At 40.3% G+C, this 18,198-nt stretch overlaps 1 protein-coding gene across 25 annotated transcripts in view; it reads right to left on the reverse strand.

The window, feature by feature from the left end:
- Positions 1-281: 281 nt before the first annotated feature.
- Positions 282-18,198, reverse strand: part of OSBPL9 (oxysterol binding protein like 9) — a 156,150-nt gene continuing 138,233 nt past the window's right edge. For all 25 annotated transcript variants that reach the window (XM_023630002.2, XM_023630012.2, XM_023630007.2 and 22 more), the window contains 12 exons: positions 16,527-16,639; positions 16,276-16,394; positions 11,643-11,728; positions 8,963-9,134; positions 7,404-7,488; positions 6,671-6,781; positions 6,329-6,392; positions 6,065-6,205; positions 3,730-3,808; positions 2,829-2,920; positions 1,264-1,399; positions 282-1,004 (listed from right to left, as the gene is read on the reverse strand). In XM_023630002.2, the coding sequence (XP_023485770.1) occupies positions 930-1,004; positions 1,264-1,399; positions 2,829-2,920; positions 3,730-3,808; positions 6,065-6,205; positions 6,329-6,392; positions 6,671-6,781; positions 7,404-7,488; positions 8,963-9,134; positions 11,643-11,728; positions 16,276-16,394; positions 16,527-16,639 (1,273 nt within the window). In that variant the 3' untranslated portion in view covers positions 282-929. The remainder of the gene's footprint in view (positions 1,005-1,263; positions 1,400-2,828; positions 2,921-3,729; positions 3,809-6,064; positions 6,206-6,328; positions 6,393-6,670; positions 6,782-7,403; positions 7,489-8,962; positions 9,135-11,642; positions 11,729-16,275; positions 16,395-16,526; positions 16,640-18,198) is intronic.

Consider the following 18,198-nt stretch of genomic DNA (forward strand, 5'->3'; position numbering starts at 1 on the left):
GGATCTAAAACACTCTTCCTAAATCCTCTAAGGCAATAAAGTATTTTTGGATAAAATGGTGGGAGCCCTACGTGTGCTCTGTGAGAGCTCAGTGAAGACTGTGGAGGAGAGGGCGGTAGGCGCTGAAGTCAGAACAGCATACAGACGGGGAGAGGGGAGGATGGCTCCTCCGTTATTCACGAGAGTCCTCGTGACGAGCTAGCGAGCGCCTGTGTTCAAGGTTGCCAAATAAGTGACTCCAAGTTTAACCATAAAGATAATAAAAGAAACACATTAAAAAAAAGGTTGGAAAAATTACTTTATGAAGCCTTAAGAAGCACTGAGTATAATTACACTGTAGTCCAGAGTTAGATACAATTTAATAATAGTTCAATTCCAAAATAAAAGTTACTGTAGGTGAGGCCATGAAATTTCCTAACACTTGATTTTAATACATTGCGCTAATTTTCTAAAACTCAGAGGAACCAATATTTACAGTAGATGGAGTATGTATGAAAAATCTGGCATCAGGTATATTATATATGTATATATATGTGTATGTTGTGTGTGTGTATATATATATATATAGAACCCAAGATTATATGAACTGGGAAACAGATGTATATCTGAACAGCAGTACTAGAGTGCAGAGTTTGAGACTGGGATTTACAAATACTTTTCAAAGCGTGGGATTTGGAAAAGGAGCAGACATCTTGTTTTCAAAACCTGAAGTTTTTCTCAGGACTGAAGTCAAAATTATAACTGCCAAAGAAGAGGAAAAAAGGGAAGCTTTTCTTGCTTTAATTGTTCATCTGCATCAGAAAGTCCAGTATCCCTGAGATAGGAACCACTGCAATAAGAAGGGAGCGAGTGAGTTCTCCCAAAGGAAGATTGTTGCTTAATTATGCCTCCTGCCCTGGTCATCAGGTGCAAACTGTGCATTTCCCAATCTAATGCTTGGCAGCACCAAGGCGTTTCAGTAACGGCTCATCATAAACCCAACATTCTCCATCTTCATGAAATAACTGTAAGAGAAAGGGGAGAATTCAGTTACACACTTGCTTTGTAGTTGTATAATATCATACTTGTTGTTATATCTTCTCCCCCCCTTACACTGAAATGAGCTCCAGGCAGGGACCAGCGCTCATCTTGTTCGTCACCATGCTTCTTTAAAGCAGTGTTTGGACTTCGCTTCAACATTCATTGAAGGAACTAATGAGTTGCAGCTCAGGGCACAGGAGGAGCAGCTCCGAGGTCGGGGCAGGCTCCCGAAAGCAAGCTTACCCTTGTCTCCCATTGAATTTCCTTCTCCTTCCTTTCTCGGGCCTCTGCTCTCTGTCTTTCTTCAAGTCTATGCTTGGCTTCAGTTGCTGCATCAATGTCTCTGATTTTTAAGTTGAAAGTAACATCCTTCCAGAGGCTATAAAAAAAACCTCAAGGTGCTAAGTACTAGATGGACACAGGAGTTAGTAATCTTAAGAGTGAAAATCTAGAGCCACCCTGAATATAGCATAATTACAGTCAAGTCAAATGGCTTTTAAGTGCTGAAGTTCACAGACTAAATCTCATTTAACCGGCAACAGGGCGCTGAAGTAAAGAATGGAGAAAGGGACCTAGAGATTCCACTGCTAGTTGTCAAAGGGGGAAATAAAGGCTGGACAGAAAGCTGGATGTATGGTAAGGACAACAGGAGAAATGAGAACTGAGACCTGGGATTCTACTTCCGGCTCCCTGTCTAACTAGCCACGCAGCTTCGGGTGTGTCAGTTCACCGAGAGGGCTTCAGTGTCCTTCACTATAAACTAAAAGGGTTACATCGGAGGGGCTGACAAGTTCCATTTCAGAAAAACTCCCTTGGATTTAACACTGAGATCCTGGAGAGAAAATCTGAACAGAGAGAATAAGGGTCAAGAGGTGAGTTGGAGAGGCTTAAGGGAGAGGAGATTTGGCTTCCTCTCAAGGCCTGGAAGATGACAACTAGACAAGTCTGGTCGACATGTGTCACTTTACAAGTGAAGGCTCCTCGGGACTAGAAAAGTGGCCATGCGTAAGATCCCCTTGTGGGGAGAAGCAGGGCATCAATTTCTATAGATTTCCACTTACATAACTACAAGCAGGCAATCCAGCCAAGCAGCCTTAACAAGTTAGAGAAAGCAAGCAGGGTGATGATTCGTAAGGTGCCCTTCCTTCACTTCAGAAATCTCCTGATATGCTAAATAAAGAACTTCAGTGCAGGATTCCTCATACTACTAAAAGAAACCCCTTTTATCAAGCAAATGGGAAGGGAAAAAATTATGACATTTGAGACTACTGGAAAACTGAATACAATTAGATATTTGATGATATTAAGGAAGTGATTTTTTTTTTTTTAAAGCCTGATGATACTGTAGTTTAGTGTTTGTGGGTGTTTTAAAGTCACTTTAGAGATACATATTGAAATACTTAGGGATGAAATTTAAAAAAAGACCTGAAGGTGTTTTACTGCACACCTCTCACCTGGGACCTGACTGCCTTCTCTTATAAACCACAAAGACAGTGATAAGCCAACATACCCTGGGTACTTGTTATTTCCCAAGCATCATACATATGCTTGGATGTTGATCTCATTTACTCCTCACAAAAACTCTGAGGTAGTTCCCACTTCAAAAAAGAAGGCAAAGAGAGGCTAGCTTACAGTCCTGGTTACAACCCTAATAAGTGGCAGAGCTCCATATGAAGGACCCCAGGCTTCACACTTAGTCTGTGGTCTGTCATACTCTGCGGTACTATCTCCACACTCCAGCCCTGCGCCTATGCCTAGCTAACAGCAGGAGCATTGCCCCGGTAGCTCTAGGTATGTCATTTTCTTACCAGCGGGATTCATACTCATTCTGATCTTCCAACTTCCTCACTTTCTTCTTGATTATAGGCAACTTCTTGGTATCTATAAAAACTGCATTTTCCTAGAAAACAGAAAAGACAGGTAGATGTTTTACTGTTCAAACTGTTCTAGAAGGAAAAGTCAACTCTTCCCAGAAAACTTTAACAGATTTAATAATCAAATCCCACATATGAAGATATGTAGATGAGGAGTTTCATATGCTACTTCAGCCTAAATACAGTGGTGTCTTCAGTCTTGGCAGAGGTGCAGTTCAACAGATGTTTTCAGTACAGCTATGTGCTACATGCTTGGGCTGTTCTCTCTTGGACGGCTAGACCCATAAACAACTAATCCTAGTGTTAAGTAGGCTGAAGTGCTTTCTACATTTCAAATTCTCCAAATCCCAAATCCAGTTCATTGGCTCCTCCTGTTCATCCCACACCACCTTCCTCCTACCTTAATTAGGTGCTGTTTGCGAGTTCCTTGAGGGCAAGGACTATGTGACTCTTTTCTGTATCCCTAGTGCCGGGCAGTTAATACATTTCTTATACAAAATCAAACTGTGTATACAAACACACACAAGTGAGTTTAGTGCTTCATTTTACAAACATACTCACCATACATTCTAATGATATAGCTAACATTTATTGGATGCTATGTGCCAGGCATTTTTTTACATGTGTTATTCTTGAGTATTCTGAGAGGAGAGGGAAGTAGAGATTATTGTACTATCTGTGCTGCCGGGGAAGACGGGGGGGAAGGAAAGGGCTGCCCTGAAGACAGCATTAGAGCTGGCCTGAGCGGTTCAATTTCCAGATGAAGGAAGCTAGAGTAAGGGACAGGCTACAATTCAATACAGCTTAAAACAAGTGGCAAAATACAGGTTCTTACCCCAGTTGCATATTTTGCATACATTACACCATTCCATTCCCCTTCAATTGAGCAAAAAGACTTCTTGTCATTTGGAGAACTAAATAGAAAAGGAAACACGTGTTAGTCTCAAGTTGAAAATTACTCTAAGAATCTGGTAGGTGGGGCCTACCTACAGAGAGCAGAACACAAAAGAACAACTATGAAGACTTTGGTAAAGGCAGCTTAATAGAACTGGATTTCCCAGAGCCAGCTGTAAGAATGAGGGCCCTAAATGAGATGCTAATGAACTAGACATGCCCATGGACAGTGGGTATGAGATGAGCAAGAGAGCCCTGGACTGGGGCCACAACAAACAAGGGACAGTCCCTGCCCTCAGGCTGCTCACAGCCTAGTGGCGAGAGACATGGCCATTGAGATTCTGGTGGTAAGTGCTGTCGTGAGTTTATGGGAGCCCTGGAGACGAAGGGCAAGACTCCTGCATGTGGGTCAGGGAAGGTGTTGCTTAAGGATATAATGCTACAGACCAGGCTTTCATCCCTGGGCTCACAGGGACCTCTGGGTCAAATGGTTTGATTTCTTTTCCTGAGCAAGGATCCTGTCATCAAAAGCCCCGACAAGCCTCTACTTGGACATGACAGTGATACGTATGGCAGGTATGGAGATAGGGAAGATAAGCATCACAGCAAACAACAGCTTAGGAAGGGCAAGGCTTGAGCAAAGATGGAGGCTAAAAGAAGTCAGAAAGAGAAAAATACACAGGGTAGGGCGAGGAATGCTGTTCTCACTGGACTGGAACTTGTTTCCTCTATGATTTAGGGACTGGGGGTGGGGGGACCAAGGGAAAGAAAAATGGGAGAATCCCAGGTTTAGAAGGTCACTGTGCAGTGGTTCTCAAAGTGTGGTCTGGGGGCCCCTGCAGGTTCCCAAGACCCTCTTAGGTCAAAACTACTTCCATAACCAAGGCATTATTTGCCTTTTTCACTCTAATTTTCCCACAAGTGTAGTGTTTCCCAGAGGTTTTGTGATATGCAGCAACAGGCTGACTGCAAGAAGTAGATAGGAGAATCCAGCTATCTTCTATTAATTATATTAGAGATTTACAAAATTCAGAAAACATACAATGCCACTCTTCTCACAAATTTTTTAAAGAAGAATTTTGGAAAAGTTTTTTCTTTTTTGTAAAAATGCTATTATTGTCATTTGTACATGAATTTATAAATATTTTAAAATCTTGTTCTAATTCCTAATGAGAAATATTGATGGATATAATTGACATAAACAAAATTTTTAAGTGTAAAGGAGTCCAGAGACCAAAATGCTTAAGAACCACTCAGCTAGTACAACCTTTCAGCTGATGCTCAAATCCCTAATTTGAAGAGCCCACCAAGCCCTCTTTCAGCCCCCAATGCCGAGGGCAGCCTTTCTACTATCTATGGCGATGACTGGCGGGAGAGTGCGCTGAGGGAGCAGCTCCTGCTGGCGCTGGTTACCTCGGAGGAACTCCCACCCGTGTCTTTGTTCTGGACGTCCTATTCCACCACCTGCCTGGCTGGCGGAGCAGCTGCATTACAGTGGTAACTTGTGCTGCTCCCTAAGCTCTGCCCATATTTTCTGACTGCAATAATTTGTTGGATTTCACACTGATCCTTAGTAAATTTCATCTTGGGTTCAGGGTCCCCCTCCCGCTCAAGATTTTTCTGGATGCTGATTCTGTCATCCAAATTTAATTATCTCCCTGGAAAACTGCTTAAGCAGCCATGGGTCTTTTATCTGCAACACTGTTCCAAAAAAGACCTTTGAGGGCAGAGAAAGTCCTGCAGATTTTCCTCTTCCAGGCAGGCTCTGAACCCCACCCAACTGAGTGTTACCCAGACAGCAGAGCTGTCTTCATCTGACCCTAGAGTGTCAAACAGAACCAAGCCAGAATGTGATGGTTACTGTTTTTCCCCAGCAAAGGCGCAGAAAAATGGACCGAGGACTTGGAGACACTTCACTGGGAGCCAGAGGGTCTATTGTACGGACTAGCTCATGGTCCGAAATGGCGATAATGAGCCAGGAATCCACAATCTGGATGAGCGAGGCAATCTAGGAAGACCTCTTTCAGCTCCCCATTTGCAAGTCAGGTTCCTAGGAAGGAAATCCCACCAATGACCTCTGATTGTTCTGACCCCACACTTTAGGTCTCCTTCTGATATGAGATTTTAGGAAGAGACGTCACACAAGATGAGAAACAAGTTTTCAAAGACAGAACCATTAAAATGGTCCATTCCTAACAGAAGTTATAGTTCAAGACAAAAGGGAAAGTATTTCAAAGAAGCCGAAGAGCACTGATGTAGAAAAACAAAATACCTACAAGATCTCAGCAGTTATCCTGTGCTTCTTGCCGCCATAGAAAGGTTTAGTGTGGAAGACGATATTTGCACTATAGCCAGTTTTGGAACAATTGATATTGCACTCTCCGCCTAGTTCCACCCACGGCACGGTGAGGATAGACCTGCAAAACCAAACATTCTCAGGTAAGGCTGACAGTTCAGAGGAAAGAGAGAAGGGGCGTTGCTTAAGCAACAGCAGGGTCTACTGCTTGCTCATCAGAAGAAATGAATACAGCTCTACTTGCCTTCCATAACCATTGGGGAATGTGAGAATGTAATGTTCGTCATGGTCTAGACACGAGACACAGCCTGTGGAAAGAAGGGACAGAATCTCTGATGAGTAGTGTCAACTGGCAATAAGGCTGTGTTGTCTGGTTGATGGATACTCCAGGATACTCTAGTTAATTTAGGAAAAAATCTTACACCCGACCCCTGCTCTCACCCCCAATACACATGCTTACATGCAAACAATGACATCCAGTCTGGCTTTCTGGGGCCATTTCCTCTTACTTGACAAGTGTCCAGCACACATTAGAAGGGCATAAAATCCTATTAACATTGTAGTCCACCCAATGCCACAGACTTACCCTGCCCTATGTTGTGCACCCCTATTGACATCCCAAGGAATTTTGATTTGGTCCAGATATGAGCATTGAATTGTATCTTCTTGTTAAAACACTCAGCGTAAAAGGCTGAAACTAAACAGAAATTGTTTTCTATTAGTGCCAGGAGTACTTAACTGCTTCTTACATCCTGTTTCCCCCAAGGCAAGCAACGCCTCAGGGCCATGTGGGCAGGAACTTCCCTGAATCATGAGACTGAGGGCCAATCCCGGAGTCTTAAAATCAGAAAGTGTTTCTGTTCTGGTCAGTAAGCATGTTCCTGCCCCAGCCCCAACCTCAACCTGGACCCATCCAGTATTTCCAGTTTGAACAGTGCACTGAGCAAATGAGACGATGTTGAGGATACACATTCTCTCCACCATGCCAGGAATATACTGTGCAGAAACTGCATCCCATTTGTATAAACTCTCTCAAAGTTGCTGAGGTCTCTACAGCACAGCTCGTTATATGTAAGATGTCTCTGAAGCGTTAAAAGTTGGCTTCCCAAATACCTTCCTTTCATACATAATCAGTGAAGCTAAGTGAATCTTTGCAACTTATACAAACAAGTATGAGGAACAAATCCTCTCATAGGGTTGGGAAGATACAGGCAGCCACAAAACTGACAATATTGTGACCTCAGCTATGGAGCTTTTAACAAGCCTCTTTAGACAGAACAGTCTGAAAGTGTGTATTAGAGAGAAGCTCTGTAACTTACTAGGTGGATGATGGGAGACCTGTTCAGCCACGAAGGTTACACTGTTTTTGGAAACCCAGGGCACCGGTCCTTCTGCAACCAGCTCCTGCAAGCAAATATAGCATCATTTTCTTTTGATGTGGAAACACAAATGACACTCCAGAGAATCTAATGACTAGAGTCTCTGCCTCCCGAGGTAGTTAATTGCTCCCTCTCCACACACCTAAAGCACCTTATACATACTTTTATTATGGCATTTAATTACACTACCGGAATTACTGCTTTCTGTCTCCCTGACTAAGACATTCTTGAAGGCAAGGATCATGTGCCTAACTCAGGCCCAGGCCCGGCACAGAGCTGGCACTAAGAACAGACACACACTGCCTGTCTTCAGTAAGGTGCTACAGGTAACTTGTTCTCGGAAAGGGGAAGATAGGGAGAGTGACGTTTACTGAGAGACTATTACATACCAGGCACTGTGGGCTTGGGGTTTTTCTGGTTCACCCCTAGAGGGCTTTTAACATTTTTGCGCGTCTTCCTTGCTGGCTGTCTTCCTCAAACCAACCTCTAAATACTGGAGCCCTAGGGCTCAGGTCTGGGTTACCTACTCTTAGATGATTTCATCTACTCCCAGAGCTTTAAATGCTGCCTAAATATATTGAAATCTCTGACAGGCCCATCTGCACCCTAGACCTCGCCCTTGAACTCCAGACTAACTCCCTGCTTGATGGCTCCGCTTATATGTGGACCCCTCATACTTTATATTTCAGATTAGAGCTCTTGATTTCTCTCTCCCCAAATCCAATGTTTTCCTTTTAGTAAATGGCACCAACCAACTGCTAAAGCCCACATGCAAGGACTCATCTCCGACTGCCCCCTTTCCCTGACCTCCCCTAATCCACCTGTCAGTTCTCCCTCCAAAATACAGCTCGAATGAACCCTGTCTCTTCTGGAATAACACCAAAGCCTCCCCGATGGTTTCCTTGCTTCTATTTCTGTCCCTCTCTAATTGATTTTTCATAAAATCATTATAATGATCTTTTCCAAACAAAAATGAGATCCTGATAAGCCATAAAATTATCATCAAGGCCTTGCATGATCTGATTTCTAAATCTCTATCCTCATCTCATGCCACTCTTCCCCCTTGCTCACCATATGCAAAATATGCTGATCCAACAACACTGTTTTTCTATGGGTGATGAGCATCTTCTAATCACTGCCTTTATCATTATCTAGCTCCAAATAAAATGAAATCTTATATTAGTACACAACTTAAGATAATTAAAAACGTCAGTGCGGGAGCTGGCCCGGTGGTGCAGTGGTTAAGTTCGCACGTTCCACTTCGGCAGCCTGGGGTTCGCCAGTTCAGATACCGGGTGCGAACATGGCACCGCTTGTCAAGCCATGCTGTGGTAGGCATCCCACATATAAAGTAGAGGAAGATGGGCATGGACATTAGCTCAGGGCCAGTCTTCCTCAGTAAAAAGAGGAGGATTGGCGGCAGATGTTAGCTCAGGGCTAATCTTCCTCAAAAAAGACAAAAAACAAGCAAACAAAAAACATGTCAGTGCGGAACTCACCACATTCTCTTCAGTATCATTTGGTAATGTCCAGTGACACTGAAAGATCTCGCCCAAAATGGGGTTGTATGGCTTTTTGGCAACTGATCCTTTCCTTCCTGCATGAAAGGCTGAGAGGTACCATTTCACAACTTGAACCATTCGGTCTCTGGCATCCTTCTGGTCACTAATGCTGCAAGGAGAAAGACAAAACTTAATATCCTGCTTTCTGACAGGACACAAGCTGATGCAGCACCCCTCAGCATGGCTGAGCCAGGCTGAGAGGACCCAGGACCAGAATTAACCTCAAAGCTTTTTTCAAAAAGTTGAGGTACAATATACATAATTAAACACACTGGTCTTAAGTGTTTGGTTTGATGAATTTGACAATGTATATATCCATTTAATTAATCACCATCCAAACAAGATACAAAACATTTCCATTACCCCCAAGTTTCGCTATCCCCCTTTGCAAGCAATCCCCACCCCTCACCCTGGGGCAAACACTGTTTCTGGTTTCTAGTAGCACAGATCAGTTTTGTTTACTCCAGAACTTCATATAAGTGAACTGTTTAATTGCCAAATCACTGGAGATTTTCTAGACATATTTTGTCATTGACTTCTAATTTAATTCTTTTGTGGTCACAGAACATACTGTGTGCAGTTCTAACTATTTTAAATTTATTAAGTCTTGCTAGTATATGGTCTATTTTGATGACCGTTCCATGTGCACTTGAAAACTGTCTGTTAAACAAACTGTTTGGTAGTGTTTAGAAAGGTCAATTGGGTCAAGCTGATTGATAATACTGGTGAATCTTCTACAGCCTTACTCATTTTCAGGGAGGTGGGGAGGCCTGCACGCACAGAGTTCAATCAACTTTTGAGGGAGGAATTTTCAACCACGATCGTGTACTTGTCTGTTTCTTCCTTTAATTTTTGCTGCATGTATTTTGAAGCTGTGCTATTAGGTACACATGCATTTAGAATTATTATTTATTCTTGATAAACTGACTCTTTTATCATATGAAATACCCTTATTTGTCTCTGGTAATATTTCTTGTTTTAAAAAAAAATCTCCTTTGTCTAATACTAATACAGTGACATCAGCTTTGTTAAACTTAGTGTTTTGCGTGGTATGTCTTTGTCCATCCTTTTCTTTATTTTTTTTTGGCTAACGAAGATTTGCGCTGAGCTAAAATCTGTTAATCTTTCTCTTTTCTTTTTGCTTGAGGAAGATTCACCCTGAGCTAACATCTATGCCAGTCTTCCTCTATTTTGTATGTGGGTCACCGCCACAGAATGGCCAGCAACAACTGGTATAGGTCAGCGCCCAGGAACTCAACTCGGACAGCTTTTACTTTTAATTAATCAGTGTCTTCATATTTAAAGTCTCTCTCTTGCAAATAGCATATAAATGGACCTTACTCTTTTATCAAGTCTGACAATCACTATTCTCTTAAATGGAGCATATGTGTATGCTATTTACATTTAGGGTAATTACAGGTATAGCTGGGTTTAACTCTACCATCTTGGTATTTGTTTTCTATTTGTCCCCTTTGTTCCTTGTTCCATCCATTATTTCTCCTTTTTGGGAATTGAGTATTTCAGAATTCCATTTAATCTTATCTGTTGGCTTTTTAGCTGTACTTTTTTTTTTGGAGGAAGATTAGCCCTCAGCTAACATCCGCGCCCGTCTTAACTGTGCACTTCACTGCTGTGCCGCTGGGCCAGCCCCTACGTACTTTGTATTTTTAAGTGGTTCTTCTAGGGACCTCAAAGTTAAATTCTCATACACAAAAACTACCCTTAAATCTGGAATCTATATCTAGTGCATAACTCATACTTTCCATCTTTATTTACACATGGAACCAATAAATGTCTACATTTTATTTGCTCATTATGTATTAATTTAAACGGTGCAATATTTATTTGAATTTCTGCCCTTGGAGAATTGGTTAAATGGTTTTCTTAAATCTTCATTAAGAAGAAAAGATATATATCAATGTCAGCCAATGTGCCCACCCCTGTGAAACCCTCAGTGATTTGCATCTGGCTTCAATAAACCACAGACCAAGGCCAAGGAATGCAATCAGAGAAGACAGATCAGAGTATCCCAATACAAATAAAATTTTCCTGCTACCACTGAAAAGCAATGTGAACTCACCTCCTTGTAAATCAACGCCACCTTCAGATTGCTTCTGTCCTTTGTACATATATCTAATATTGTAAACTTTATATTTAAAGTTTATGAATTAGTTTATAATCTGGACACCAGACTGTAAGCTCCTCAAGGGGAGACACTGTGACTTTTTCTTTCTCCAACTCATAAAAGTTCTGGCAAACAACAGGTGCTTTAGAAAGGTCTGCTGAACTCAGTTAACTGTACTTCTTCAGGATACAATGTAAATAATTTAACAGTGCTTACCAGTCCCCGGATCAAACAAGCTCACAGCCTTGGCAGTGGGAATCCTGGCTACCTGTTAACAGGCTGTCAAGATTTTTTAAAGTGTTTAACTTGAGTGCCTATCAACATCACCACCACACAACCTAAGCAAACAGGCATCTAACATAAACAAAATATTCAATGCCATTTTTTCCCAGAAATGTTTGAAAGGCAAAATGGAATGCATCTATGCCGCTAAAGCAGGAAACTACTGAGTAACATCTTAGCAAACGGGAAACACAGTGCTCAGTCAAATACCTCACAAACAGGTCCGGATGTGCAAAAAAGTCTGCATACATTTCTAAAAGAGATCTTCTTTCAAGAATAAATGTTGGAAGAACTACCTGAAAAACATACACATTTGACCCTTGAGGATCAAATTCCACAACAGATAAAAACAGACTGTTGAACTGCTAAAAAAACAACCCATTCCAATCATGGTAACACCCACAAAGTACTGCCCAGGCATGCTTCTGGTACCTACTTCCCAAACTCTTCTAACACAGACATGCCTGTTGACCTGCCCAGCAGATGAAACACAGAGAAGTCGTTTTGAATGTTCAAATGTCACTTCCTCGGTGTAACCTCCCTTTAGCTCCCTGAACCCCAGTGTAGCAACAACAACAAAACACTCAGTATCAACCCTTGGATGTCTACTACCTGCTGGGGTGTTACACACACATCATCTTATTAAACTGTACAACATTCCTGTTAGGAAGAAATTATTATCCCTGTTTTACAGGTGAGAAAAATGAAGCTCAAAGAGGTGAGAAATTTTCTGACTGCTCTGTTATTAACATGAAATTCAAAATTGGGCCTGCCTGACTTTGGGGGATCTGTGCACCTTCCTCTCTACTGCTGCTTCTATCATCAATAGGTGCATTAGGAAATTTATCTACTTAAAAATCGTGTCCTCAAACAACTGATGAGTTCCTAGAGTGACAGGACCACACACGTATCAACACTTGCATTCTCAGCTACTATTACACAGTGAGAAACTTTTAAATGAGCAGTTGAAGGAATAAACAAAAGGAAGAAGAGAATAAAGATGGAAATCAATGAACTCTTTTCACCATGGGGCTAAACCCATGAAGAAAAATGCTGAGGGGCTGGGAATGTGGCAGAGGAGAAAGTAAAGAAAATGGAAAATCGGAATATGGGAAGAAGAAAGGAGAAAGATTAAGAATAACTGATAAAAAAAGGGAAGAATTTCATTAGAAAATGAAAGCAGAGTTTCTGAAATGTGTATCACATTTCTGAAATCTGATACACATTTCAGAAACTCTGCATCAGATTATAATTTTTCATTATAAGAAGTAGAGCACCATATAAGCAAAAATTCCTTTAAATTTAGTAATTACTGGGGCTGGCCCTGTGGCCGAGTGGTTAAGTTCGCGCACTCCGCTGCAAGCGGCCCAGTGTTTCGTCGGTTCGAATCCTGGGCGCGGACATGGCACTGCTCATCAAACCACGCTGAGGCAGCGTCCCACATGCCACAACTAGAAGGACCCACAACGAAGAATATACAACTATGTACCGGGGGGCTTTGGGGAGAAAAAGGAAAAAAAATAAAATCTTAAAAAAAAAAAAAAAAAGACACCTGTTTAAAAAAAAAAAAAAAAAAAAAAAAATTTAGTAATTACTACATATCTACCACATTCAAGATCCTGTGTTAAATGCTATGGAGGAGGCAAAGGTAAGTATGAGAGAATAATACTGGCATTTTAAATGTGAAATGTGACAAATTTCACACAAGAGAGGCTCAAAGAAAAGGGAAAGATCATATTCTGTTTAGGGGACCAAAATGAGGGCAGAGCTGAGAAACAGTTCATTGAGGTGGCTCTAGAGAAAAGCTTTAGAGAAGAGTCAGCTGTAACAGATAGAGAGAGGAGAAAACAGAACAAGACATGGAAATGGGAGGGGAAAAAAAAAAGAAGACATAGAGATAGGAAATGGGGTATGACAGGGACTGATGAGTGGACCAGCGTGGCTCGGTACATAAAGAGGGTTGCCAGAACACAAGCTTGGAAAGGGACACTATGGCTGTAACATTTAAAATGTTCATTATCAGACTGCAGAGTCTAAATTTTAAGTGAACATTTTTCTTCCACAGAACATGTATGTCTACAATCTAAATATAGTTAGATTGGCAGGTAAGCTTATGTACTGACTTGGTGCGACTTCCTACAACTCTTGGAGAACGGAGAAATTATAAATCACCAAGTTAAGAATACTGAAGAACAAAAGAAGGGTAATTATCTTTAATATATAAACAGCTCTTACAAATGAACAAGAAAATGATTACTACCATCAGTAGAAAATTGGACAGAAGAACAGGCAATTCAAAAAAGAAGAAACGGCCAAAAACCATAAAATCTGATGTGTCATCAAAGAAAAAAGTAAGACTATTTTTCTCCCTACTTAAAAATTTTCTTGAGAACTCTCATTCAACAAATCTTCACTGCTTTTAGCACTATACTGATACATGCCACAGGTTAAGCTGCTGGAACAGTGATGAAAGCAAGCTGGGTTAGGGCGTCTTTGACCTGGGTTCAAGTTCTTATTCTGCCACTTCTTGAGTGTGAGGAAGCCCTGGGAAATTAACTCAACTTCTGGAAGTTTCTGTAAAAGGAGGATAATTACAAGCCCCGCTTATATTTTACTGTTATTTTAAAGACCAAGTGAGGTAAATGGGATGTGACTTTATAGTATTTCCAGACACTACAAAGTACTTTGAAAACAATTCTTTCTAGAAAGTATCTGAAGTAAAAAGAAAATATTTTTATAAAAAGGAGGAAACACAAATTTAAGGCATTACTGTAATAATATTTCAAAATACATAAAAGGAATCAAGAATTCAGCCATTTGTGCCAATAAAGATTTCTAAAATTGCTAATTTTTAACACATTTGGCAAAAATAACAATTATTATAAGATCATTCACAATATAATAAGCTTTTAGTGGCTATGGAGCCAAATATGGATTATCTGGCAGAGGAACTTATGTAAGGCAAGAACTGCACAATTGCCTGTGGCAGCAACTTTTGGTTGCCTATGCACATCCCCGTTTCATCTCTAATAAGAACTCTGACTCATTCAGGTTTAGGCTATAGGTTGCCATGAGAGTCATAGGGCCCTCCCAGATCTCAGGGGATAAATGTGCATTAATCTAAACCAATCATTAAACCTCCCTTGCCAGTGACTGACTTAGGCATGAACACATGCCTAGCTTTGGCCAATAAGAGTCAACTGAAAGTCTGATGGGCCACTTCAGGAAAACAATGTCCTGCCTAATAACAACAAAAGTCTATAAAAAGAAATTATTTTTCTGCCTCTTGACATATTTGTATAAGGATGTTATGACTGTGGCAGCCATTCTGCAGTGATGAGGGGACAAGCCTGAGTAGGAAAGTCAGCATCCTTAGATGGCAGGATAGAGAGACTGAAGGACTCTCGGTCCTTGCTCACATTGCTGACCCACTGCATTAATCCACTCCAGAACTACCCTCCTTTGGACTGCTTACGTGAGATAACAAGCCTAGTGTTATTCAAGTCACTTTTAGGTGAGTCTTCTATTATTGGAGACCAAAACCAACCAAGATGGAAAATATAGAAAAGAAATATAGATGTCAACATCTAAAATTAAGCTATAACTTTCAAATTTGAAGCGACAATTCTGCTCCAGCAATTATGCAATCTAATGATCACTGAAAAGATCCCAGGGGCAAACTTTTGTAAATATTCCCTTACCTAGAACATTCCCAGGAAGTATGCTGGGTTCCACAAATTAATGCTATCCTTGTGTTTCTGTTCTCTTTTAGATTTGGGGTGAAAGGTTTTACTATAAACACTTATTAGAAAATGTTATAGATTAGTTTTTTTCTTAACAGCCCTCTAAATCTAAAAACAAAATGAGTTCACTATTGACAGACACTATAGCAATAGAGTTGATCTGGTCATAACAAAAGTGAGAATCTTAAATTGTATTAGTTTTTTAAAGCTGAGCAGAATACTAATTTAACCAACATGAAAGCTACTGCAGTTTAAGTCTTTAAGACAAGAGGCAGGACTGAAAAGATTACAGATCTTGAAATCACAGACCAGATTAGAATCTCAGTTCTGCCACTGAATAGGATTTAGCCGAGTTACTTAACCTCTATGAGTTTTAGTTTCGTCATCTATAATTGGAGTTAACAGTAACACCTCCTTTGTAGTGCTGTAGTGAGAACTAAGTGAAAGGATGAGGATTCTAGCACATGGCAGGGATAGACAAAGGCACCACACACCACTCTCCTACATCATTGGGCATTCTGTTTAGAGCACCAAGTTTAAATTAAAACTCCAATCCAGACCATAATAATCGTATGGTTCAATGTGTATCATACAATTTTCATTCACTACCTGTTCTAATCCTTCCAACAACCCTTTGAAGTAGGTCATTGTATGTCCATTTTGCATATGAGAAACCTACAAGTCACAGAGGAAGGGACTTGCTCAAGGTCACATGGTTTGGTAAGAGCAGAGGCAGGATGCAAACACAGGTCCTACAACCCCAAGATAGAACTCTGCTCATTTTGATTCTGCACATATGACACTGCTCTAGGTTTTGTTCAGACTACCAACCAAGCCCAGTATTATTTCTTATTTTCCCTCAATAAAATCCAAACTTAATCCATACATACTATCTCTATGAAATTATTCTTGTTTTATTTATTTCATCCACTTATAAAACTTTTCAGTTTACTCATTTACATGTATATTAAATCACAAGACAAAAGTATAAACATCAATTACATCATTATACTACACTTGCAGGCACGCTCACCACACAATCAAGAAGAATCCACACAGACACATAAAGACTTACAGCAAAGGCCAAATCTGCTTCTTACCTTAGTAAGATCCATTCCAAGCCTAACCTGCGACAAGAGATGCATGATAACGCTCTTGTGCTCTTCCACTGATCCTGCCTCCCCTTCATCATCTCTATCATCGTGTGAATCGAAAAGGTCTAAAATAAAACAAATCTTCTTAGACTGGTGTTACTCTGGGCCAATCTGAGCTGCTACCAGTATTACAAAATATTTTTCCTCAAACAAATATTTTTAAGAAAAACAAAGTTAAATTCTCACAGGTCGCTTACCGGCATCACTTGTTCCATTGGAAATGGAAGAATTAAGTGATTCTGTGGTATCTGGGCGCTTTAGACTATTCCCTGAGCTGCTGTGAGTTAAGACTGAGGCAGATCCAGAGGAACTAAAAAAAACATTAATTACCTTGAGCCTTTTAAGAAAGCAATTTGGAATCACAGTAAGACATTAACCAACAAAGCGACTTAAAACCAATATATGCAGATAACTGACAGAAACAAACCAGACTGCTACAGTTAGCTGGTTACATACATACGTAGATATGCTTTCCAGCTCTCTCCCTGGCACCTTCCGAGACTGTGAACTATGAAGTCTGATGATGACTAGGTCTCATCTTTGGCTTTCTACATAGCGTGTGCTCAACCAAGCCATGTTGAAAGGTCACCAAAAACTACTAAGATTTTGCCTTTGCATCTAAGTTTAAAACCAGAGCTCGTTTTCTGATTTTGTTACTTTGCATAAATAGATACGTCATAATTCTTGGCAACAATTTGCAGAACCTTACTGTCTTAGAAAGATGCATCTGTATTTTTGAGATCCTTTGGTAAAAGCCCACACTGGTACTGACTCTTCCCAGTCACTAAAAAACTGTTCGAAATTACAAAATAAAAAAGCATATTATTTTTTACAAGCAAATTTAAGGCACTAGTATTATGAACTGGTTAACGGGGTCTAAAGAAAGCTTCCTCTATTATATTATTATATCTGTGATCATAATTTACCCAGGATTAGTATTTGTATATTAATCAAAGGCTTACAGTTTACTTATTAAGTGTAAAAATAGAAACAAAATTTCTCACACTGCAGATATTTATAGAATGATATACACATAATAATCAGTTTTTTATTACAAATTTATAGCTGTGAAACATACTACGTATTCTAATTTAAACGTAGTTTGCCAAATCCCTTAAAACGTGTATCTTCTTTTAGATGCAATTCCACAGGTCAGATCTGTTTATGCTGTGCTGTTCCTCCTTATTCAGAGTAGGCACCGTTTCTGGGCCAAGGGAAATGCTCAATAAAGCTCAAAATGGGGAAAAAAATGGGATAAATTCTCATTTATCCATTTCATAATTTATCTTGTTCAGGACAAAGCATTTAAAGAAAATAGTCAAAAAACAATAGCAACAGTGACAAAAATAATATGCTTAGAGGAAACATGTATCTGCAATGTGCTAACTTGTATAGAATTTAATCATAAGATCATAAATAAAGAATTTAAAGCTCTAAACTTAATTATAATAACAGAATCCACAGTCTTATGGAGCACCTAGTATGTGCCAAACACTGTATGTGTCTCCCAAACAATCCAACCTCCATAACAGCTCACAAGGTCAACATGATGATTTTTTTTTTTTTTTTTTTTTAAGGAAGATTAGCCCTGAGCTAACTGCTGCCACTCCTCCTCTTTTTGCTGAGGAAGACTGGCCCCAAGCTAACATCCATGTCCATCTCCCTCTAACGTGGTGATTCTTATACAGAGATGCCCAGAGGTACAGTGACTGGTCCGAGGTCACAAAGCTGGTAAGTAGTGGAGCCATTTCAAACGTTTATCTGGCTACAAAGCACAAGTTCTTTCTAATCTGCACTTTCATCTAGTTACTAAAGGTGTAAAACCATACTGCTCAATAACACAGTTCACACAGAAGCTGTCATTACATG

This window comes from Equus caballus, chromosome 2, assembly GCF_041296265.1.
Source record: "Equus caballus isolate H_3958 breed thoroughbred chromosome 2, TB-T2T, whole genome shotgun sequence".
Taxonomy (NCBI): domain Eukaryota; kingdom Metazoa; phylum Chordata; class Mammalia; order Perissodactyla; family Equidae; genus Equus; species Equus caballus.